This window comes from Budorcas taxicolor, chromosome 14, assembly GCF_023091745.1.
Source record: "Budorcas taxicolor isolate Tak-1 chromosome 14, Takin1.1, whole genome shotgun sequence".
NCBI classification, from domain to species: domain Eukaryota; kingdom Metazoa; phylum Chordata; class Mammalia; order Artiodactyla; family Bovidae; genus Budorcas; species Budorcas taxicolor.
Window position 1 is genome coordinate 64,965,976 of NC_068923.1, and position 25,133 is coordinate 64,991,108.

At 36.1% G+C, this 25,133-nt stretch overlaps 1 protein-coding gene across 1 annotated transcript in view; it reads left to right on the top strand.

The window, feature by feature from the left end:
- Positions 1–25,133, top strand: part of CSMD3 (CUB and Sushi multiple domains 3) — a 1,391,498-nt gene that overhangs the window by 888,007 nt on the left and 478,358 nt on the right. The window contains exons 14-15 of the mRNA XM_052651435.1: positions 18,802–18,984; positions 22,652–22,978. Of these exons, the coding sequence (XP_052507395.1) occupies positions 18,802–18,984; positions 22,652–22,978 (510 nt within the window). The remainder of the gene's footprint in view (positions 1–18,801; positions 18,985–22,651; positions 22,979–25,133) is intronic.

Sequence of the window (25,133 nt, forward strand, 5' to 3'; positions counted from 1 at the left end):
TAAGTCCTTTGACATATGGTAGATACAGTAAGAGCAAGAATGTTTAGATTTTGAATACTGTTCTTAGGCTGCTAGCAGTTATGATACTTTCAAAAGAAAGATCCATTTACTTTGATTGCTATTATAGTTCAAAAAATATTGATCTATCACTGCTTGCAAACTCTTTTAACCAGGTAGCTACAGAGATTTAGACAAAAATCTATATTTCACTTTGGTCTTTTATTCAAGGTACTTCAAAAAAAGTATTTAAGGAATAGACAGGTTAAGTGAAGTTGAAGTGAACAATGCTATACTGAGTCTTCTTATTAAAAAGGAATGCTTCCTGGTACTTCCATTTTTGTGCTTCAGTATTAAACTTTAAGTCCCCCAAGGAGTAAGGTCACGTCTCTTTAATTGACTCTACAGCATATTTAAATTATTTCACAAGACATTAGTGTGTATGCTATTGGTGGAGTATTTTGGGGGTGTCCATCATCAAAATACTTATAAATGGTTTATCTCTGCTTAGCATAAAATCAGAGGCCCTTCACAGTGTGAAGGCCTTCACACAGGGCACCCCACATCTCCCCATCCTCAACTCTTATCTTACCCTTCTTTTACCCTAACGCCAGCCATGGTGAGTTACTTGAATTTTTCCAAATGTGATATTTCACACTATTATCCTTTCATCAATCTGTTTACTGTACTTGAAATGTCCCAAACTTTAATGCCATGTACCCTGTACCCCAACCTCAATCACACATATCCCCTCAGATCTGCCCAAGTTTACTTCATGTTTCAGTTTATAGGATCATTTTGACTTTCAATTTCAAAATTTAGGAGAATTCAATAATTCTAAATTATGTATCATAAAACTAAATTGTGTATCATAAAAGTGACTTAATAGGCATGCATAGTCTTTTCCTGGTAGGAAGTTACTAGATTGTCATCTAGTTACTAGATTGTCAATCCCAGCATTCCCAGGATTTAAAGTATAATATAGTTTTAAGACATTTTGCTTGAATGAACATACTAATGGAGGATTGAATATACAAATGAAAGAATGAATGTATGAATGAGTGAGGTCGCTGCAACTGACAAAATTGATAATGACACCGCCTGTACTTAGCTGAAATGTACTTATGTTTGAGGTGTTTATGATAAAAATGCCCTTGAGTCTATCCCTGGGTTTCCTAATCTCAATCAGCCTTTCTTATTGTCTTTTTGTCATAGGTCCTGTGCTTAGTTACAAACTTAAGGCAGATACTAAGTAGGTCTTTTGAAGGATCCTCAAGTATAAACATTGGTCAAAATTTAAGGATAATACCACAAGGAATTCAGGAAGAAGGGTTTACTTATCACTTTACAGTTTATCTTTAAATATATAGGAAATGCACTTCAATTCTCAGATCATCTTGGAGTTTTAAAATATGTATGTTTTACATTTTCTTGAATAGATGCTGATCAGAGCATCGTTCATTTTTTTTTCTTAAAAATATGTGTCAAGGAATTTGTATATGTATACATACATATATATATGTGTGTGTGTGTGTGTACCGAATGCACTTATTTGGCAGTTCTTATATCCTTTTTTTTTTTTTTTTTTTTTTTTAGGGCAAGGAAATGATATACACCTTTTTGTGGCCCTAGTTCCTAGCACAGTTCTTAATACATGGTGGATCCTTAGTTTCAAATTGAACTGAAATGAATTGCTTATACTAAGTTAGTAAGACTAGCCTTAGATTCCCTGAACTAAGTTTCTTTATTATCATAAGAAACATCAAGAATTATTTTTTGTTTGTTTGCTTTAATTGATTTCTACCTAGTCTCATTAAATTGTTTTGTACAATCAAATGTTTATACTAAAGAATTATTGGATTAAGCATTATTAATGTTATTTCTGGGTTTGAAGTTTTTCTATTGTATTATTTTCTTTTTAATTTTTTAAAAATGTATTTTATTTCTTTCATTTAAGTTTTAAAATTTTATTTATTTCTCTTTAATTAAAAGAGAGAATGCTTGGTCATTTTTGAAAAATCTTAGTCTCACTGTCTTATATTCCAACAAGTTCATCTGAGAGAGAGAAAGATGGTAGAATTAAAATTGTTAGGTAGAGTCTTAACAAAAAACCCCAGGAAGCCCGTGGCCAGAAAAAAAAAATCTGGTGAATACAGAGAGTGTAGGAGTAAAATATCATAATCCAAGTTTATGGGTTATGTACCTATTGTCTTAGTTTTCTTGTCTTGGGAAGTAGGGATGATTTGCTACAACAAAATACGACAGATATCAGAGATGGCATGATTTATTAACAGCAGAAATTTATTTCTCAGTCCTGGAAGCTGTAAGTCCAAACTCAAGGCACCAGTGTGGTCAATCTGAGAATTTTTTTCCAAGTTTCATAACTGGAGCCTTGTTGTATCCTCCTCACATAGTAGAGGGGGAAGTGGTCACTCTGGGGCTTCTCTCCTAAGAGCACTAATCCTATATATGAGGGTTCTGACTTCATGACCTAACCACCTCTGAAAGTCCCCACCTAACGTCATCATCTTTGAATTTTGAAGGAATGCATTCATACCATGGTAACTGTGAGGGCTTGTAAACTTATTGTTTGTATAGGTAACATTAACTATACCCCTCAATTATCCTCCAAATTGGAGTCCTGGCCATAGAGATGACAACTTATAAATGGTTTGCCATAAATGCATCAATTGTTGTTGTTCAGTCGCTCAGTCATGTCCAACATTTAGTGACCCCATGGACTGCAGCATGCCAATCTTCACTGTCCTTCACCATCTCCTAGAGCTTGCTCAAACTCATGTCCATTGAGTCAGTGATGCCATCCAACAATCTCATCCTCTGTTGTCCCCTTCTACTCCTGCATCAGATCTTTCTCAGCATCAGTGTCTTTTGTAATGAGTGACCTGCTCACATCAGGTGGCCAAATTATTGGAGCTGCAGCTTCAGGATCAGTCCTTCTAATGCATATTTGGACTGATTTCCTTTAGGATAGACTGATTTGATTTCCTTGCACTCCAAGGGACTCTCAAGTCTTCTCCAACACCACAGTTCAAAAGCATCAATTCTTCAGTACTCAGCCTTCTTTATGGTCCAACTTTCTCATCCATACATGACTACTGGAAAAACCATAGCCTTGACTAGACAGACCTTTGTTGGTAAAATAATGTCTCTGCTTTGCTCACTCGGGTTATCATAGCTTTTCTTCCAGGGAGCAAGTGTCTTTTAATTTCATGACTACAGTCACCATCTGCAGTGATGTTGGAGCCCCACCCCACCAAAAAAAAAAATAATAAAGTTTCTCACTGTTTCCACTGTTTCCATAAAGTAATATATATTTGCCATGAAGTAATGGGACAGGATGCCATGACCTTAGTTTTTTGAATGTGAGCTTTAAGCCAACTTTTTCACTCTTCTCTTTCACTTTCATCAAGATTCTTTAGTTCCTCTTCACTTTCTGCCATAAGGGTGCTGTCATCTCCATATCTAAGGTTACTAATATTTCTCCGAGCAATCTTGATTCCAGCTTGTGCTTCATCCAGCCCAGCATTTCTCATGATATACTCTGCATATATAAGTTAAATAAACAGGGCTGTATATTCTTACAGCCTTGCAGTACTCTTTTTCCTATTTGGAAACACTCTGTTGTTCCATGTCCAGTTCTAACTGTTGCGTTCTGACCTGCATACAGATTTCTCAAGAGGCAGGTTAGGTGGTCTGGTATTCACATCTCTTTCAGAATTTTCCACAGTTTGTTATGATCCAGACAGTCAAATGCTTTGGCATAGCCAATAAGGCAGAAAGAGATGTTTTTCTGGAACTCTCTTGCTTTTTCAATGATCCAGCAGATGTTGGCAATTTGATCTCTGGTTCCTCTGCCTTTTTTAAATCCAGCTTGAACATCTGGAAGTTCACGATGCAAGTATTGTTGAAGCCTGGCTTGGAGAATTTTGAGCATTACTTTACTAGCATTGAGATGAGTGCAATTGTGTGGTAGTTTGAACATTCTTTGGCATTTCCTTTTTTGGGGATTGGAATGAAAATTGACCTTTTCCAGTCCTGTGGCTACTGCTGAGTTTTCCAAATTTGCTGGCATATTGAGTGCAACACTTTAACAGCATCATCTTTCAGGATTTGACAGATATCTCTAGTCTTTCCCATTCTATTGTTTTCCTCTATTTCTTTGCACTGTTCACTTAGGAAGACTTTCTTATTTCTCCTTTCTATTATTTGGAACTCTGCATTCAGATGGGTATATCTTTCTTTTTCTCCTTTGCCTTTCACTTCTCTTCTTTTCTCAGCTATTTGTGAGGCCTCCTCAGACAGCTGTTTTGCCTTTTTGCATTTCTTGTTATTGGGGATGGTTTGATCATCACCTCCAGTACATTATCATAAACCCCCATTCATAGCTCTTCAGGGTGTCTATCAGATCAATCCCTTGAATCTGTTTGTCACTTCTGTTGTATAATCATAAGGTCACACCTGAATGGCCTAGTGGTTTTCCGTACTTTCTTCAATCTAGTCTGAATTTGGCAATAAGGAGTTCATGATCTGAGCCACAGTCAGCTTCTGGTCTTGTTTTTGCTGACTGTAAAGAGTTTCTCCATCTTTGACTGCAAAGATTATAATCAGTTTGATTTAGGTATTGACCATCTGGTGATGTCCATGTGTAGAGTCATCTCTTGTGTTGTTGGAAGAGAGTGTTTGCTATGACCAGTGTGCTCTCTTGGGAAAACTCTGTTAGCCTTTGCCCTGCTTCATTTTGTATTCCAAGGCCAAACTTGCCTGTTTCAATCCAGGTATCTCTTGACTTCCTACTTTAGCATTCCATTCCCCTATGATGAAAAGGACATCTTTTTTTGCTGTTAGTTCTAGAAGGTCTTGTAGGTCTTCATAGAACCATTCAACTTCAGCTTCTTTGTCATTAGTTGTTGGGGCACAGACTTAGATTACTCTGATGTTGAATGGTTTGCCCTGGAAACAATCAGAGTTCATCAATACAACCATAAAAATATCTCCAAATTAATGAAATGTCAAATAGCATCATATTTAGAATCAAAGAAAAGCACATTGTTTTTTTATCAGTTCAGTTCACTTCAGTCACTCAGTCATGTCCAACTCTTTACAACCCCATGAACCACAGCACGCCAGGCCTCCCTGTCCATCACCAACTCCCAGAGTTTACCCAGACTCATGTCCATTGAGTCAGTGATGCCATCTGACCATCTCATCCTCTGTCATCCCCTTCTCCTCCTGCCTTCAGTCTTTCCCAACATCAGGGTCTTTTCAAATGAGTCAGCTCTTCGCATCAGGTGGCCAAAATATTGGTTTCCACTTCAACATCAGTCCTTCCAGAGAACATCCAGGACTGATCTCCTTTAGGATGGACTGGTTGGATCTCCTTGCAGTCCAATGGACTCTCAAGAGTCTTCTCCAACACCACAGTTCAAAAGCATCAATTCTTCTGTTTTTTTTAATCACAGAGTTCCTAATTCTATTAAGCATACTAAGGTGTTCAATAATTTTTAAGGTGAAATATGATTAAAAATTGAGTAATTTTGTGTTTTGAATGAGTACCTCTATTGCTATATGGTATATCAAAATAATGTATTATTTAATTACTTACTGGCAGCAAGATGTTCTTCTACACCAGCCCTATGCAAAATGCTAAACTTCAGCTGTCTTTTCTTTGAGCAGCATTCTCAATTTTTTATTAAATGATCACATCTAATCTGAAGCTTTTCAATGTCAATGTTTTCACATTGTGATAAGACACTTTACACATTTATTATTGCAAATATGTCCTTCATTTCTTTGTGTGGGAGCTATAGCTTTCCTTCTCAAAATCTGTTTAAATTTTGGTCTCATTTGTCTGAGATCCTTGAGGGTGAAACAGAGTTTAACTCACAAGGTCTTTTTCAGCTGCATGATTCTGTATTTCACGACCTTTGTAAGCCCGTTGCTAAGGTAATGAGATTCCCAAGAGGGTTATTAACATTAAGAATCAGCAAAACTGCAAGTTTTACAGATCACTTTCTTTTAACTTACACAGTTCCTCTGTGAAATATTTGAATTACAGTGTCAACTGTTGTCAGGTCAGAGATTGATCAATGAGAATTTCCATGTCACTTGAAGGCCAGATGTTAGTTTTTGGCTGGAAATGTTGTTGAATTTAAAATTAGAGTTTATTACTTTAGGCATCAAGGATCAAAGTTTCTTGATTACTAAAACAAGATATTGAAATATTCCTGCTCTACAAATTTCAAGCACTGTCATTTAAACCTTTGTTTTCTATTTTGTTCTCAACTCACTACAGGAGAGCCTTCCCAAGTGCTCAGCTTATATTTCATCTGACCCCTCATCCTCATTTATTTCAACCCTTCTTCTCCAGCTTCTGATTTGTTTGCCTCCACAGGAGGAAAGAAAAAGAGCAGAATCAGGTGCTACTTCACGGGTGCCTACCTCTGACTCTGGGAATGGATACTTATTCTGTTCCTTCCTTCCAAACTTGTTTGTGAATGATGCACAGTGTTTAGCTGACTCCCAGTGGAGGAGACGCTTGTTAGAGAAATCTCAACCCCACTTTATAGTCTAAGAAACAAAGTGTCATAAGATAATAAAATCAAGAATCAGTATGATGCAAACTAAATTATTTTTGTGTTGCACTGAGATTTCAATGTAAGCTGTATTCTATAAATCAGGGACAGTGCAGGTAACAAATGACACTTTCTCACTGGCTATGTGTGGGTCGAGCTTAAAACCAAGAGGTTATACAGTATCCATGGCTAGTGACAACGGAGAGCTATTATCACCTTTCAGAATGATAATCATAGCACTGAAGGTCACTGTGGGGAGAGGGCAGCATGACAAAAGTGTGGTTTTCAGTATAGGAACAGAGCTATCCCATGGTGATCAGGCAGAGAAGATGGGAGAAAATACCCCTATTGCCCAACCTTCTCATCCTTTCTCATGCCAGTGGTCCAACTGCTTATTACACATACAGAAAGTCGAGTGGTATAGGAGCCTATCTGTCTTGGGTCCATGTGGGTCAGCCTTTAATCCCACCCTACAGAGGCAAGACTCAGGGAAGAAACGGGTAAAGAATGGTTCTTGAGAGGTAAACAAAATATTCAGCACAAATTTCCTATAATTATAAGACAACTATAAAATTTAAATTATTCCAAAGTCACAACAGTAATGTGTCATTCTGTGACTTCCTGTATGTATAGGTCCCTATAACTATGAGAATATGTAATTGCTTATATGGTTTACAGATAGGACCACATACTTTTATATACTAATTTTTAATTACCTTCCTTCTTTCTTTATGTATTACACAACCATTCTTGACCTTTAGTCTCGAGAAAGAGCATAATGCTTAAGAATTCATATCATGGAACCATACCATCTGGGTTCAAATCATAGGTTTACTACTTAAAATGTGTGTGACTCTAGGCAAGTTACTTACCTCATTGGGTCTGCATAGGGTTGTGTCAAGGTTAAATATAACAAATGCTTAGAACTTTGCCTAACACATAAATGAATTATAAATGTTTGTCATCACTATGTATACAGACGTGCAAAGTTATGAATAAAATATCATGGGAAGAGACAAATGAGTAAATAATTATAGTAAAATACATGGATTGATGTAAGTATCCCTAAGGCTTGTTGTTGTTCAGTCTTTCAGTCATGTCCAACTCTTTGCAATCCCATGGACTGTAGCATACCAGACTTCCCTGTCCTTCACCATCACCGAGAGCTTGCTCAAACTCATGTCCATTGTGTCAGTGATGCCATCCAACCATCTCGTCTTCTGTTGCCCCCTTCTCCTCCTGCCTTCAATCTTTCCCAACATCAGGGCCTTTGTAATAAGTCAGCTCTGCACATCAGGTGGCCAAATATTGGAGCTTCAGCTTCAGTGTCAGTCCTTCTAATGCATATTCACGACCAATTAGCTTTAGGATTGACTGGTTTGATCTCCTTGCTGTCCAAGGGACTCTCAAGAGTCTTCTCCAACATCACACTTCAAAAGCATCAGTTCTTCAGTGTTCAGCCTTCTTTATATCCAACTCTCACATCCAAACATGACTACTGGAAAAACCATAGCTTGGACTATATGGACATTTGCTGGCAAAGTAATGGCTCTGCTTTTTAATATGTTATCAAGGAGCTTCTTCCAAGGGGCAAGAGTCTTTTAATTTCATTACTGCAGTAACCATATACAATGATTTTGGAGCCCAAGAAAATAAAGTCTCTCCCTGTTCCCATTGTTTCCCCATCTGTTTGCCATGAAGTGATGGGACCTGATGCCATGATCTTTGTTTGCTGAATGTGAGTTTTAAGCCAGTTTTTTCACTGTCCTCTTTCATGTTCATCAATAGGGTCTTTAGTTCGTCTTCACTTACTGCCATAAGGCTGGTGTCATCTGCATATCTGAGGTTACTGATATTTCTCTGGCAATTTTGATTACAACTTGTGCTTCATCCAGCCTGGCATTTCACATGATGTACTCTGCATAAAAATTAAATAAGCAGGGTGAGAAATTACAGCCTTGACATACTCCTTTCACAATATTGAAGTAGTCTGTTTTTCCATGTCTGGTTCTAACTATTGCTTCTTGACCTGAATACAGGTTTCTCAGGAGGCAGGTAAGGTGGTCTGGTATTCCTATCTCTTCAAAATTTTTCTACAGTTTGTTGTGATCCACAGAGTCAATAGCTTTAACATAGTCAATGAAGCAGAAATGGATGTTTTTGCTTTGTTTTGTTTTCTGGAATTCTCTAGCTTTTTCTATGATCCAGTGGATATTGGCCTATAGAACTGCAAAGAAAGGAGCAAGTGACTAGAGTTACAAACTCAGGTCAATCTTTATGAAAGAGGTATCAGTTCAGTTCCATCGCTCAGTCGTGTCCGACTCTTTGCGACCCCATGAATCACAGCATGCTAGGCTTCCCTGTCCATCATCAACTCCTGGAGTTCACTCAAACTCATGTCCATTGTGTCAGTGATGCCATCCAGCCATCTCATCCTCTGTATCCTGTCAGTAATGCCTAACGTGGCTCCCCCTTCTCCTCCTGCCCCCAGTCCCTCCCAGCATCAGAGTCTTTTCCAGTGAGTCAAACCTTTGCATGAGGTGGCCAAAGTATTGGAGCTTCAGCTCTAGCATCAGTCCTTCCAATGAACACCCAGGACTGATCTCCTTTAGAATGGACTGGTTGGACCTCCTTGCAGTCCAAGGGACTCTCAAGAGTCTTTTCCAACACCACAGTTCAAAAGAATCAATTCTTCGGTGCTCAGCTTTCTTCACAGTCCAACTCTCACATCTATACATGACCATTGGAAAAATCATAGCCTTGACTAGACGGACCTTTGTTGGCAGAGTAATAATAACTCTGCTTTTGAATATGCTATCTAGGTTGGTCATAACTTTCCTTCCAAGGAGTAAGCATCTTTTAATTTCATGGCTGCAATCACCATCTGCAGTGATTTTGGAACCCCCAAAACAAAGTCTGACACTGTTTCCCCATCTGTTTCCAATGAAGTAATGGAACCAGATGCCATGATCTTAGTTTTCTGAATGTTGAGCTTTAAGCCAACTTTTTCACCCTCCTCTTTCACTTTCAACAAGAAGCTTTTTAGTTCCTCTTCGCTTTCAGCCATAAGAGTCTTGTCATCTGCATATCTGAGGTTATTGATATTTCTCCTGGCAATCTTGATTCTAGCTTGTGCTTCTTCCAAGCCAGCGTTTCTCATGATGTACTCTGCATATAAGTTAAATAAGCAGGGTGACAATATACAGCCTTGACGTACTCCTTTTCCTATTTGGAACCAGTCTGTTGTTCCATGTCCAGTTCTAAATGTTGTGTTCTGACCTGCATACAGATTTCTCAAGAGGCAGGTCAGGTGGTCTGGTATGCCCAAAGAAAGGCAATGCCAAAGAATGCTCAAACTACCACACAATTGCAATCATCTCACACCCTAGGAAAGTAATGCTCAAAATTCTCCAAGCCAGGCTTCAGCAATACGTGAACCGTGAACTTCCAGATGTTCAAGCTGGTTTTAGAAAAGGCAGAGGAACCAGAGATCAAATTGCCAACACCTGCTGGATCATTGAAAAAGCAAGAGAGTTCCAGAAAAACATCTATTTCTGCTTTATTGACTATGCCAAAGCCTTTGACCATGTGGATCACAATAAACTGTGGAAGATTCTGAAAGAGTTATAGTTAGACCTTAAAAGATGCATAGGAATTTCCCCAGATGTTACTCTCTGGGACATTTCTTCTGTCCTGGATGAGACATCTTCCCTAAGAGCATGTTGACGTGAAAATGTCCTGACATGCCTGACACTTAGGTAGTTAGTAGGAAAATGGTTGCAGACCAAAAGGAAGAGACAGAAAAGGTTTAAAACACGAGGACTCCCATAGTATAGAATTTGAAGAGATATGGATAGTTTAAAAATTATCCTGGTGCCATAAAGGTGGTTTGGTGTGTTGAAATATTCAAGACAAGAACCTCTCTTAAAATTAATGTTGCTTTTTTTTTTTTTTTCCTGTTCCAGTACTGGAAGCAATTTTCTTTCCTTAATTATTCCTGTGCCTGGCTAACAGTATTCTCTCCATCCTTTCTCTCAAGCAGTATTGAATGATGACAGCATTTGGTCATTGGAGTCAGGCAGATGTTGAGTGGAAACTTACTTGACTTGAACTATTTCTACATATCTGACCTTGGTCAGCTTCTCAGAACCTCATTTTTTCACCCATTAAGGTAGAATAAATAGGGTCTTCCTCTTAGTGTTATAATAAGTGATACATGAGTTAAAGCAGATAAGTATTTAGCAAATCTGTCAAATTATAATCTCTCAATAATAGGAACTAATAATCTTATCTTCCTGGGACCTTTAGATAGCCTAATCCCTTAATTTTTTTACTGACTGCTTGCCAGTTTTAAGTTACTTATTAAAGCTTTGCATACATGTGTGCAATGTCACTTCAGTAGTGTCTGATTTTGTGCAATTCTTTGGATGGTAACCCACCAGGTTCCTCTGTCCATGGGATTCTCCAGACAAGGTTACTTGAGTGGGTTGCCATACCTTCCTGCAGGGGATCTTCCCAACCTAGGGATTGAACTCACTTATCTTATGTCTCCTGCATTGGCAGGTCAGTTCTTTACTGCTAGCACTACCTGGGAAGCCCCATTTTAGCTTTGAGTCTCTAGAAAACAAAGGCTGTGATGAAGCTTATAGACTAAAATTTTTATGTGGGGAGGGCAGAGTGCAATTCCAAGACAGCAAAAATGAAGGGAAAAAAGAGATATAACAGGGAAGTAGGGGGATCAAATATAAGGTAGTAAGTTACTGTGTAGCCACAGCCTCAAGAAAAACACAGTGTATAGGCCATGTGGGCCTCATGGACCAGCTGTGGTTTCAAACCACCTGTTTTGTGAGAAGACAGATGAGCAATATTTCTTCTGGTCTCCTTCTCATCTTTTTTCTTGGTAGTCAAAGTTCATCCCTCAGACATTAAATTGTCCACAGTTACAAGTGGCACTGTAGCACCTTAGAGAAGCTGTTGAGGAAGACCAAGTTTCTGGCAATTTTGAGGGATCAAATCTGGATCCTGGAGCTACTACAATTTTGCTGCAATAAACAAAATAAAGATGACTGTACCAATGGTTGCTCCATGCCTCAAACCTGTAAGGGGCTGACACAACTGATTAAGCTGCCCTAGAATGGCCAGTGTAGTTTCTTCAGGCTGGCCTGCATGTCTTTTCAATATGTCCCCATCATTCTTTAAAGATTTCTTTTTACACAAAGTGTTCCAGTTTTGTCCTGTATGTTTCCTTGACTACTGCTGGAAGCAGTTTCCTGATTCCCGTTAGTGAAGAATGGTATTCAGACACCAGGATGTGAGCACTCATGTCCTTGTTGCTATAAGTACTTATTGTTTGTAGGACTCTCAGTGGATGGGGCTAGACAATATCTGTGCATGCATATATGTGCATATGTGTGATGTTTGGTATAATACAGGCACATTCATCTCTATCTGTGTATATCTGTATTTTAAACATGAATTAACATCAGTTTCTCCAGTTTTAGTTCGTCCACTCAGAATTCTTTGTAGCCTTCCAATTTTCTACATCCCCTTCTGGATAGTGAGGAGTCTAGCTATCTTATCCTCAATACATTCATGATTTGTACAGTCCCCTCATATATACCTGATCTTACAAATTTACTGGCTGCTTCCTTGGCCTTGCTTCTACTTGTTTGGCCTCTAGCCCCATTATCACTTACTTGACCTCACTATCGCCTCATCTCTTGTTGCCACTGTCATTGTCTCTGCTATAGGATGAATATTTGTGCTTCTAAAATTCACGTGTTGAAACCTAATCCCCAATGTGATGATATTTGTACATGGGGCCTTTAGGAGGTGACTAAGTGATGAGAGTGGGCCCCTGATAAATGGAATTAGTACCCTAAGAGCTCCCTAGCCCTTTCTACCATGTGAGGACACAGCAAAAAGATATTGGTGAATCTGGAAAATGAGCCCTGTCTAGATACCAAATCTACTGACACTTTGATCTTGGACTTTTCAACCTTCAGAACTATGAGAAACAAATTTCTGTTGTTTACAAGCCATGGCAACCCACTCCAATTTTCTTGCCTGGAGAGTCCCATGGACAGAGGAACCTGGTGGGCTACAGTCCATGGGGTAGCAAAAGTGTCGGGCATGACATGGCAACTAAACAACAACATTCTCTTATAATATCTTGAAAGAACTCAGACAGGCTCCTAACACCAAGTAACCTCATCTAAAGAAAGAGAAAAGACTTTATCTTTTCTAATACTTCTCTTCTTTTTCCACCTAGGAAACCTTTCCTTCCTTATTCTTCCCCAGTTCACATAGTAAAATAGCTCTAAGATAGTTTCAGGCTCACCTCTGCTGTGAAACTTCTACCTAGTTGTCAACCTCCAATTCAAGGGGCCTTTGCTGTACCTCCTTTTGCCCTCATTTAAGGACATATGCTGCATCTTATTTGTGTTTATATTCCTAGTGCCTAGTCTTATTTTTGATATATATTAGAAATTAGTCTATGTCTGACGCAGGATACAGCATGCTTGGGGCTGGTGCATGGGGATGACCCACAGAGATGTTATGGGGAGGGAAGTGGGAGGGGGGTTCATGTTTGGGAACACATGTAAGAATTAAAGATTTTAAAATTAAAAAAAATAAAAAAAAAAAAAAAGAAATTAAACAAATGTTTCATAAATGGGTAATTAATGAATGAAAATTTCTTTACAGTAGCTTGGGGATTGTGGCTATAGATACAGACAGACCTAAACTCTGCTATTGATTTTGTGAAATTGGGCAAGTTAATATCTATATCTTATTTGTTTTGACTGTTATAACAAAAAAATACTATAGACTGGGTGACTTATAAACAAGTATGAAAACTAAGTCCAAGATCAGGGTGCTGGGAAATTCAGTGTTTGATAAGAGCCCATTTCCTGTTCACAGATGGCTGTTTTTTTCCTGTGTCCTCACATGGCTAGATAGGTAAGGGACTTTTGTGAATTCCTCTTTTATAAGGGCAGAAATGCTATTTATGAAGGCTGCACCCTCATGACCTTATCACCTTCCAAAGACTCCACATCAAAATATCATCACATCGGGGATTATGTTTCACTATATAAAGCTAGGGGGAGACAAAAACATTCAGTCTGCAGCATTATTTCTGTGAGTATTACTTAACTTCTCTGATTTTTTTTTATCAGTAAATAGAGATGATAATAGTTCCATTATATTTTTGTTATGAAGATTAAATATTTTAAAAAGATTTTTTCATAACATCAGTACAATTTCTATGTAAAATAAATGTAGTTACTATTACTAATAACTGATTTTTGTGCAAAACTCTGACTATAACACTCATCTGCTGTATATGAATTATTTATTCAGATATTAGTCTTGCCTCAATAGAAAATAATTTCAAAGGCAATGCTATAAAATAAGTGAAAGAAAGTGAAAGTCGCTCAGTTGTGTCCAACTCTTTGGGACCTCATGGACTATACAGTCTACAGAATTCTTGAGGCTAGAATACTGGAGTGGGTAGCCTATCCCGTCTACAGTGGATCTTCCTGACCCAGGAATTGAAACAGGGTCTCCTGCATTTCAGGCAGATTCTTTACCAACTGAGCTATCAGGGGGTATATGGTTATTTTTCTTATTGTATGTTGTTTCTCAGTCTAAGAGAATATTGCAACTTCAAAATTATATCTTCATTTGAAAGTATATTATTGATTTAAAGAATACTGTTTTAAAGGAGCAAAGAAAAAAATAGTTTCAAAATAATATAGTAGAGAAAGCACCTATTCTCATTACTAGCCCAAAGATGATAGAAAACATATTTTTAAAAACACTCAAAAATCTGATGCTTAAGAAGAGAACATCTCAGTTATTATAAAGCTATAGGGTATTTCTGAGATCCATAAATATAAATAAGCATATAAATATATATGTATATATATATATGGAATATAGAGACAAGCTGAGAATTTCATAAGCCAGTGCCTCTATGGGCTGCTGTTGTTATACTTTCTGCCTAAGGCCATCATTCATTGGGACCAGAAACTTCCAGAGAAGAGGCCACTGGAAATCTTGAGAAAATGAGTAATTGCTACAGAAGAAAATATTTTGGCTTCAGAGCAAAATACCCAGATATAAAATGGAGTCAAATGTAGTTATCAAGAGGGAGGGATCCCCAACTCAGGGTGAAGTGTAAAAGTAGATCACCAGAGGAGATAATTTATACCTAGAAGTGTGACGTGATTCTGACATTAGAAGAAATAAGCCTGAAGTTTACAGAAGCAAGCCAATAAAAATACTTATTTGACCACTCATTCAAATAATTGCCTTCAAATAATTGCCCCCTGCACTTGTCATCAACCGTTATGATTCATCAAATACATTTTCAAATATGCTGCTTCAGAAGAAACTTTAGTCTGCTACACTTGAAGCAGACTTCTGCTTATACCCAAGGAAGCAGACAAAAACATTTTTTTAAAATTGAAATGACTATGCTAGATATCCTCATAAAAATAAAGGGGGAAATTATGTCCATGAAAAAAAATAATAGGTTGCTGCTGCTGCTGCTGCTGCTGCTGCTGGTAAGTCACTTCAGTCATGTCCGCCTCTGTGTGACCCCATAGACAGCAGCCCACCAGGCTCCACCGTCCCTGGGATTCTCCAGGCAAGAACACTGGAGTGGGTTGCCATTTCCTTCTCTGATGCATGAAAGTGAAAAGTGAAAGTGAAGTCACTGAGTTGTGTCCAACTCTCAGCGACCCCATGGACTGCAGCCTACCAGGCTCCTCCGTCCATGGGATTTTCCGGGCAGGAATACTGGAGTGGGGTTCCATTGCCTTCTCCAAATAATAGGTTATGAAACAATAAAAAGTAACAAATCACTAAATATTCTAGAAATTGAAACATATTTTAAGTATAAATAAAAGTGTACCACCACCATAGCACATATCACCTTCTAAAATAAGACTTTTATTTTTTATTATTTGTGAACTTCCAGTGGAATATACACTATTAAGAAGTAGGAATTATTGTCTGTTTATTCATTGATCTATCCCACATAATACCTAGAAGAGAATCTAGCACATCATAGGTCCTCAGATATTTGCTGAATAAATTGAATGACTCAATGTGATGTGAACTATGCAAGTGAGCTTGATTGAACTACAAAGAAATCTGGCAAAATTCATACTTTGTTTGGAATTTCAACAGTTATTTAAAAAATTGTTGGAGAGGGTGGACAAAAGATAATTAAGGACATAAGTTATTTCAATTTGACAAATATATCAAATTGAATTGAATATGTTTTACTGATTTATCCACTGTGAGACCTGGATATACTTATACTGATTCTTAAAGCAATAACACTAGAAATCAGCAACAAAATGATAGCCTAGACCCATAAATTTAAAAGCACATTGAAACTGTTTATGATTTAAAGAGGAAATGAAGATGGAAACAATGAAGTCTTTAGAAGTGAACAACAGCAGCGACAGAAGCTCTAAGTACAGAAGCAGTACTCTGAGGAAAATTTATAGACTAAAAAGCATATTTTTAAGGAAACAAGAAGGGCTGAAAATAAACTAATATAGAAACAAATCCTAAAACTTAAGCTTAAGAAGGTGGAGAAAGAATAGCAAAATAATGCAAAAGAGTTGAAGTTGAGTAGACTAGTAAATTTGACAATGTTTTATAAATATGAAGAAAAGAAAACTGGAAGACTAATCACAAATAACTTGGTATTAGGAGTAAGAAAATTAATGATTTATCTTTATAAAGATATATTTAAAGATTATATAACACAATTCTACCCCTGCTAAATTATCAACTTGGAAATTTTGGAAAATTTCACCTCTCTAACATATATGTGTGTGTGTGTGTCTATGTGTGTGTGTGTGATATTATGTTGTTAAATCCTCCCCAATTTTTTTAAATAGGAAAATAACCTTAGAAGATATTGAAACATTGGTCAGATATCTACCTCAAAATTATGCCAGACTCAGTCAGCTTATTTTTTTGGCAAATTCTAACACTCAGGTATCATTTTATTATACAACCTAGCTTAAAAGACTAGTGAATGCTGGAAAATTCCTAATCTTTCTTCGATATGAAGTCTATATAGAAACAGCACAACAAAAATATTTAGACCAAAGGACCAATGTCCCTATGACACAGAAAGAAATAAATATCAAATCAAATCCAGTGTATTAAAGAAATCACAATAACTATGTTTTCTGCTAAGGATACAAGGGCATTCAAAAATATCTCCAAAATTATTGTTTGATTAAAAAGCATTTTATTATTATAAAATATGCTGAGAGTGTACTGCAGTATAAGTTACAATACTTATACAAAGCAACACTACATAGATTTTGTGAAGAGGATTTTTATATTTATGCAAATATGTATGCTTATAATAATATATATTTTATATGTGTGTGTGTGTGTGTGTGTGTGTATAATTGTAAAAGCATGAGGAAAGAACTAGAAAGATGCATGACAAATTGGTACTGGTTGATTACAGAAGAACCAGTAATGTGTGATCATTGGAGTGTCAAGAGAGATCATAACTTTATCTCAAAGTTGGTTTTTTTTTTTTTTTAATGTTAATTTCTGGGTGTTGTTTGAGGATGGCTATGTTAATGCTACCTCCTGTAACTAAAAACCAAAACAATCATCACAATAATCTACAATTAGCCTCGTAACTCCACAATGAAGGTCCTAGATGTTTGAAGTTTCCTTGAGCACATGAAAAGACACTGATGCCAGGAGAAATATCAATAACCTCAGATATGCAGATGACACCACCCTTATGGCAGAAAGTGAAGAGGAACTAAAGAGCCTCTTGATGAAAGTGAAAGAGGAGAGTGAAAAAGTTGGCTTAAAGCTCAACATTCAGAAAACTAAGATCATGGCATCCAGTCCCATCACTTCATGGCAAATAGATGGGGAAACAGTGGAAACAGTGGCTGACTTTATTTTTCTGGGCTCCAAAATCACTGCAGATGGTGATTGTAGCCATGAAATTAAAAAATGCTTACTCCTTGGAAGGAAAGTTATGAGCAACCTAGACAGCTTATTAAAAAGCATTACTTTGTCAACAAAGGTCCGTCTAGTCAAGGCTATGGTTTTTTCAGTGGTCTTGTATGGATGTGAGAGTTGGACTGTGAAGAAAGCTGAGCGCCGAAGAATTGATGCCTTTGAACTGTGGTGTTGGAGAAGACTCTTGAGTGTCCCTTGGACTGCAAGGAGATCTAACCAGTCCATCCTAAAGGAGATCAGTCCTGGGTGTTCATTGAAAGGACTGATGTTGAAGGTGAAACTCCAATACTTTGGACACCTCATGCAAAGAGCTGACTCATTTGAAAAGACCCTGATGCTGGGAAAGCTTGAGAGCAGGAGGAGATGGGGATGACAGAGGATGAGATGGTTGGATGGTATCACCAACTCGATGGACATGGGTTTGGGTGGACTCCGGGAGTTGGTGATGGATAGAGGCCTGGTGTGCTGCAGTTCATGAGATCACAGAGTCAGACACGACTGAGCAACTGAACTGAACTGAGCATATGTTGAAAGGGTGTTTTAATGTGCTCTGAGGAGAATTTTTTTCTTTCAAACTCCTTCAATTGAATTCACCCAATACACATTTGTTGAGAAATGTATCAGGGTAATCTGGAATATTAAATTGACCTCTGCTCTAAGGAGCTTTACAAGGGGTCTAGTTGGGGAAGGTAATTCAACCAACAAGTGCCTGGAAGAATGGCAGATACTATGTGGAAGGAATTCACTGATTGTTCTAGGAGCACAGAGGCAGAGGATGTTACCCTGTGTTCTAGTTTCAATCTAACAATTTCCTGTATCATGTACAGGTTACAAAAATAAAAGTTTTTGAAATTCAAAGAAAGCACATATGTATGTAAATATGTTTACTATATGTATATAGTATAGACAGAAAATGGTTATTGTTCATAATTGTTCTGTTAGGAACAACCACATAAGCTCTGAAGACTTTTGATTCCCTGTCTTCAAAGTAAGAGAAAAATACTAAGTCTTCCCTAAAGATAATTACATCCTAACCATAGCAAAAGAAGATTAAGATTGGGAGAACATTTTCATCTTTTGCTCTGAAATATCCTAACTATAGAGAATGTATGTCTCTAAATTGACTATATGGATATCATATGCCTGAAACCCTTGAAATCTGACATATCATCTATTGTTACAGAAATTGAAAAAGAAAGTTGTGGTGATCCTGGTACACCCTTATATGGAATTAGGGAAGGTGATGGATTTTCTAACCGTGATGTTTTAAGGTTCGAATGCCAGTTTGGATTTGAATTAATTGGAGAGAAATCCATTGTTTGTCAAGAGAATAACCAATGGTCTGCAAACATACCCATCTGTATCTGTGAGTACCAAATGCTTTGCTTCCAGATAGCATATGTTACCCTGTCCTTGCATATAATTGCTTTTGTAATTAATTGCAAAGAACTGGAACTGTGTAATTATTTTTGAATGAGTAGCACTTTTTGGTACTCTCTTTAACAAGTGTGTTTATGCCAAACTATAAATTTCCTTGCAGATTTAAATAAAGTTAACATAGTTCATTTGGTAATTGCAAAGTATATTTTCCATATGTTCTCATAACACTTTATTGGTGGCATTTTATACTTTATAGATAGCATACTTCTTAGGGAATTATACATCTGAGCTAATTCTAATAGACTCATTTATTTTTAACGAGATAGTACATGCTTATTTGCAATCAGGAACACTTAAAAATATTTAAAGGTTATATTCTATGTATAATGCATTAACTTATTTTTGCTTGTAGATGCTCACACTAATGCATGGTTAAGTGCCATTTATTTATATTGCACAGAATAAAATTCATTAATGTTTATGGCCTACAATATATTTGGATTAAAATAATGTATTTCTTCAGATACATTGAAGCATTTCAATTTAGCTGAAGCAAAAATATAATTTGTTTATCTGTTGATGTACTTTTAGGTTAAATTAAATTCTATCTTCATTACCAACAAATACAGCTTACCAGGTGTGAATGCAATAATTGAAAACCTGAATTTTAGTTTTCAATACAAATGGTAACATATAAGCTCATAATCATGAAAGTAAAAATAATTTTCTTGTTTAAAAATAATTTTAAAATTTTCTTGTTTTTTATCCGTATCCAACTCTTGTAATAATAATGCTTTTCATTTGTGAAATCCTTTATTCCCTACAAGGGCATTAGCACAAACCTTACTTCAAAATATAACTGACGTTAAAAAAATTTAGCACTTTTCAACACCTGCATTTTATCTAAATTTTAATTTGTGCTGCAAAATACACATTTTCCTTTATTGGAGATGTTGATTCTTTAACATTTTAAAATGCTTTAGCATCTTTAAACATGTACTGAGAACTTTTTAAATGAATAGATGCCAAATATTTCCTAATATTTGAAAAATATTATGCAGAAATTTATATTGCATTTTTTAAAGGTGATAAATAAATTTCTAATAAACATAGATGTCTAATGAACATATGAGGACTCTTCAACACTTTTGCTTTTATAAGTTATGTGGGTCCCTTTTGCAACTAAACTCTGTCAGTGTAGCAGGAAATGCATTCATGAACAATAGGAAAATGAAAGTACAAGATTACATTCAAATAAAATTTCATTTGAAAAAGTAGAATTCAGGCTAGATTTGGCCCGCAGACGTTAGTTTCCTAATCTCTGAATTAATGATCTGCATCTGAGGGTGGTGGTGTTTAGTCGCCAAGTCCTCTCCGACTCTTGTGACCCCATGAACTGTAACCTGCCAGGCTCCCCTCTTCATGGGATTCTCCAGGCAAAAATACTGGGGTGGGTTGCTATTTCCTTCTCCATGGGATTTCCCTGATCCAGGGATCGAACCTGGATCTCCTGCATTGTAGGCGGATTCTTTACCAACTGAACTATAGGGGAAGCTCTAAGTATATGAGGGAAGACTGACCAAATCTAACATGCTAATCTCCGTTATCAGATTAACTAGATGTCTACACAATACTTTAGGCTTCCCAGGTAAAGAATCTGCCTGCTAATGTAGGAAGTGCAAGAGACATGGGTTCGATCCTTGGGACAGAAAGATCCTCTGGAAAAGGAAATAGCAAGCTATTCTAGTATTCTTGCCCGGGAAATCCAATGGACAGAGGAACCTGGTCATGGAGTCGCAAAAAGTCGGACACAGAAAGTGAGCACACACACAATACAGTACTTTAAACCCTTAATTATATCAAATACATTTTTTATGTAACTTCTTTTGATCTAGTGTTATACATCTATGAATCCCATGTTAATTTTATGGTAATAACTTAATATTATGCTTAGTAGCCACTTTACTTGTAAAAATTCTCATATCTATTCTTGACTTTTTATTTTTGCCAAGTTGTGCCAACACATTAGATCAAGTTTCTAAAGAGATTATGTTAGGATTTTGATTGAAATTTAAAAGCAATTTCTATATAATTTACATATTTAATACAATGTTTTCTCATTCAGGAACATGGCATCCATGGCACCTCTTTTTTACTTGTAAAATTTCCTCTTCTCAATAAGTTTATAATTTTCTTTGTATGAGTTATTCATATTTTTGTAAGGACTATTTCTAATCCTTTCCTTTTATAGTCCTGTACTTTATAACTTTATTTTTCTTCATAAACTATCTTTCAATTGCATTTTCAAATTAGCTATTGTTGGTTAGAAAAGGAAATTCTTACTTGTTACATATTTACCATATATCAGAATTCAGGGCTTAAGTCTTTTTAAAATTGCATAAAGTTTTCTCTAGATTTTCTTAAAGTTTGTTCTAGCCAGCATTATTTAAAATTAGTCTATTAAACACAATATTAGCATCTACTAAAATGATTTAAAATATTTCAATTTTTGATGTAATACACTACATTAATAGGTTCTGCAATATTAGGCAAAGGTTGTCTTCTTGGAAGAATACTTAGATTTAATAATTTTGAAGTAAAGTCTTGAAATACCACTAAGCTTTAGATAATGCTGATAGAATCTTCAACTTTACTAGAAGGCAAAGCAGTGCTAATTAAAACACTGTGATATCATTCTTCTTATTAAATAAAAAGGTCAGATAATAACAGTATTCATGCTAGTAGGGGTGTTGCACTATCTAATACATTTTTGTTATATTTAAGCATAAGATAATACAACTTTTATATACAAGAATTTAGCAAAATATTCTGAGGGCCAAAGTTCACATCCTTTGTCAATAAAGTATGGTACAAAATTGTATAAATTCAGTTTTGTTTAAAAATATGTAAGAAGAAACACTGGAAAAATATAATACTTTTTTTAAACTATGATTTCCCCTGTGTGATAGATCATTTGTTCTTATCCTTCCTCTGCTTTCTAACTTTTCTGTGTGAACCTTTAAATCAGATTTTTTTTTTAAGTTAAAAAAAAAAATCTACGGGGAAATAAAGCCTAACCTTACTATGATATGAAAATTATTATTTAGTTGTCTTTCCAATGTTAGCCACTATCGTGTGTAACTCATCTCCTTATCTGTGTTAGAAGCTATCAGAGCATTCCATGCCCATGATAGGAATCAAGTTCACCTAGTTATTACCCTTACTGCAAGTTTTCTTCAGGTTGTATCATCCTGGTAATGTTAGTACCTACATGTTATTTTTGTGTGTTTGTTTTCAATCATTATGTGAGCTTTCTATGGAAATGTCTATATTCTTCTCCAATATTTTTTGAAGTACAGAAAGTAAAACTTTGCACCATACTCTAACATAGACATGATAAATGTCAAAATAAATTGTTATTACTCTAGTTATGTTTTCGTGCATATTTAACATATAGTAATTCAAGGTACTAGTTGCCTTCCCTAATAATGTGCAAACAGTAACAATTTTTTTCTGTTTTACAAGACAGATTACATTGTTTAATATTTTTTTCAAACTTCTAATTGATTATTGTAATTATTAACAATGGCAAATTGAGGTACTGTATTACTTTTGAACATTTATTATATTTTATGATTCTCCTATTTTAACAGTTCCTTGCCTCTCTAACTTTACTGCACCAATGGGAACAGTCCTTTCTCCTGATTATCCAGAAGGGTATGGAAATAATTTAAATTGCATCTGGACAATAATCTCTGATCCAGGAAGTCGAATACACCTTTCTTTCAATGACTTTGATCTGGAATCCCAGTTTGACTTCCTTGCTATTAAAGACGGGGACTCTCCAGACTCCCCAATTCTTGGAACCTTTACTGGGGCTGAAGTGCCTTCTCATCTTACTAGCAATAGTCATATACTACGGTTGGAATTTCAAGCTGACCACTCAATGTCAGGACGTGGCTTTAACATCACTTACAACAGTAAGTTTAATTTTTCTGTATAACATATTTCTATAAATTAGAACTAGAAAGGAAATCATACAAAACAGCCCTCTTGTTCCTCAGATAAGGAAATTTGAGCACACCATATGTATAATTTCTATTAGGGTGGTCTTTTAGTCCTTGATTCTAACCATATTTTAATTCATTGTGTCATTTCTCCTTTTAAGAGGCATGATATTAAGGAGATATATTTCAAATATAATTTTATATCAGCCAATATATTAACTCATTTTATGAAATCATATAAGCATAATCTGACATCTACTATACATATTTCCCTGTTACTGGTATGCAAACATATCTTCCTTCAGGATGCTCATAAATCAGTAGAGAATTTTAAACAAATAATGAAAACACAGAATTATAATTCCAAAGATAAAATTCACTAGACTATCAAAGTATCACAGAGAAGGAAATTACTAATTTTGGGGCAGTGGATTACTAAATTGACTTAGCAAAGCCACTGTGTGGATGGTACCTTAGTGATTAAGATCAGCTCTAAAATCAGTCTATGGAACTTCAAATCTTGGCTTTGCTGTAATACATTTTTAGGTTTAACAACAGAGGCTCAGCATTCCCATCAATAAAGTTATATTGAGTTTTCGTAAGGAGTTGTCAATAAAAAAAATAATAAGTGGTTTAGATTTAATAGAATAAGCTAATGTATTGGCTGATATAAATAAGAAAGAAATGAAAAACTTTTTTGAAGACAACCTGTGGATTATAACCTGGGAGACAGTCTTTCAGAAAGCTCTGAGGACTGTTCCACTGTTAGACGTCAAAGCATAGTTAGGCAATTTTTTGAGACAATATACAAAACAAGTGGTGATTAAGAAGAAGTAATTAAGAAGTGATTAAGGAGATTAAGAAGGAATGTTATCTCCTAAGGCAAAGAAGGTGATGGCAACCCACTACAGTAATCTTGCCTGGAAAATCCCATGGACAGAGGAGCCTGGTAGGCTGCAGTCCATGGTGAGGAGTCGGACCCGACTGAGCGACTTCACTTTCACTTCTCATTTTCTTGCATTAGAGAAGGAAATGGCAGCCCACTCCAGTGTTCTTGCCTGGAGAATCCCAGGGACGGGGGAGCCTTGTGGGCTGCCATCTATGAGGTCGCACAGAGTTGGACACGACTGAAGTGACGCAGCAGCAGCAGCAGTATCTCCTAAGGAGATCTGGTTAATGCAGATGCACAATATACACTGAAGAGGAGGAAAGAGGCCCAAGAAGGTGGAGGAAAAAAAATCTATGTTTAAATATTTATCATGCCCTAAAATATGAATTTTATTTAATCAGAGTAGGGTAATGCATGTAAACAATTCATTATATATACCTAATAAATGCTCAATAAACATTAGCAGTTATTGTTTAGTTGCCTTCTGAGCTATTCCCTTGAAAATTCTTGTATTACTGTGCTCATTTTATTATTCTAGTTTTAAGAATTCTTTGAGGTTATTTACCTATTGTCTGTCATCCACATTTTTTGTGTTTCAAAAGGATGAATATTATTTTCCAAAAATAACATGGATAAATATAGAAAAAGAATCACATAAAGAAAATACCTTAATATGTTAACAAATGTACATACTGATACTTCTATTTCCACATATTTTACCTGAAGCTATAGAATGTCAGTGATTTTTATTGTTTATGTGCAAAAGTACCACACTCCATTCACCAACTTGGTGAGTTAATATTTGTGTCACATTATAATAGAATTTAATTTCCTGCTCTTTGAAAAAAATTGTGCCCTCCTCCCCCAAACCCTTGCCCTAGCACATTCAGTGCTGAGCTTTGTCAATTAGTAACTAAATGTGGTTGTTGTCTTTTCAAGATGACACTCTTAGTGAATACTGGCACTCAAAAGTTGTCAATGTGTAATTGCACATTGTTCAAGTTAATTTAGCCATGATATGTTATATAGGCTCTCTCTATAAATTAGTTACTTTATCTGTAAGTCCCTTTTAAAATGTTTCATATATATGCATAAATATAGAGAATATATGCATTTTTCTATTTACACTTTTTATGTTGTTGTAAATGCATATATCTGGTTGTTTTTTTTGTTTTTTTGGCTAAACAGGGATCGTAGTTCTCCAACTTTAAAATGAACTCTGGGTCCCGCCAAATCCTA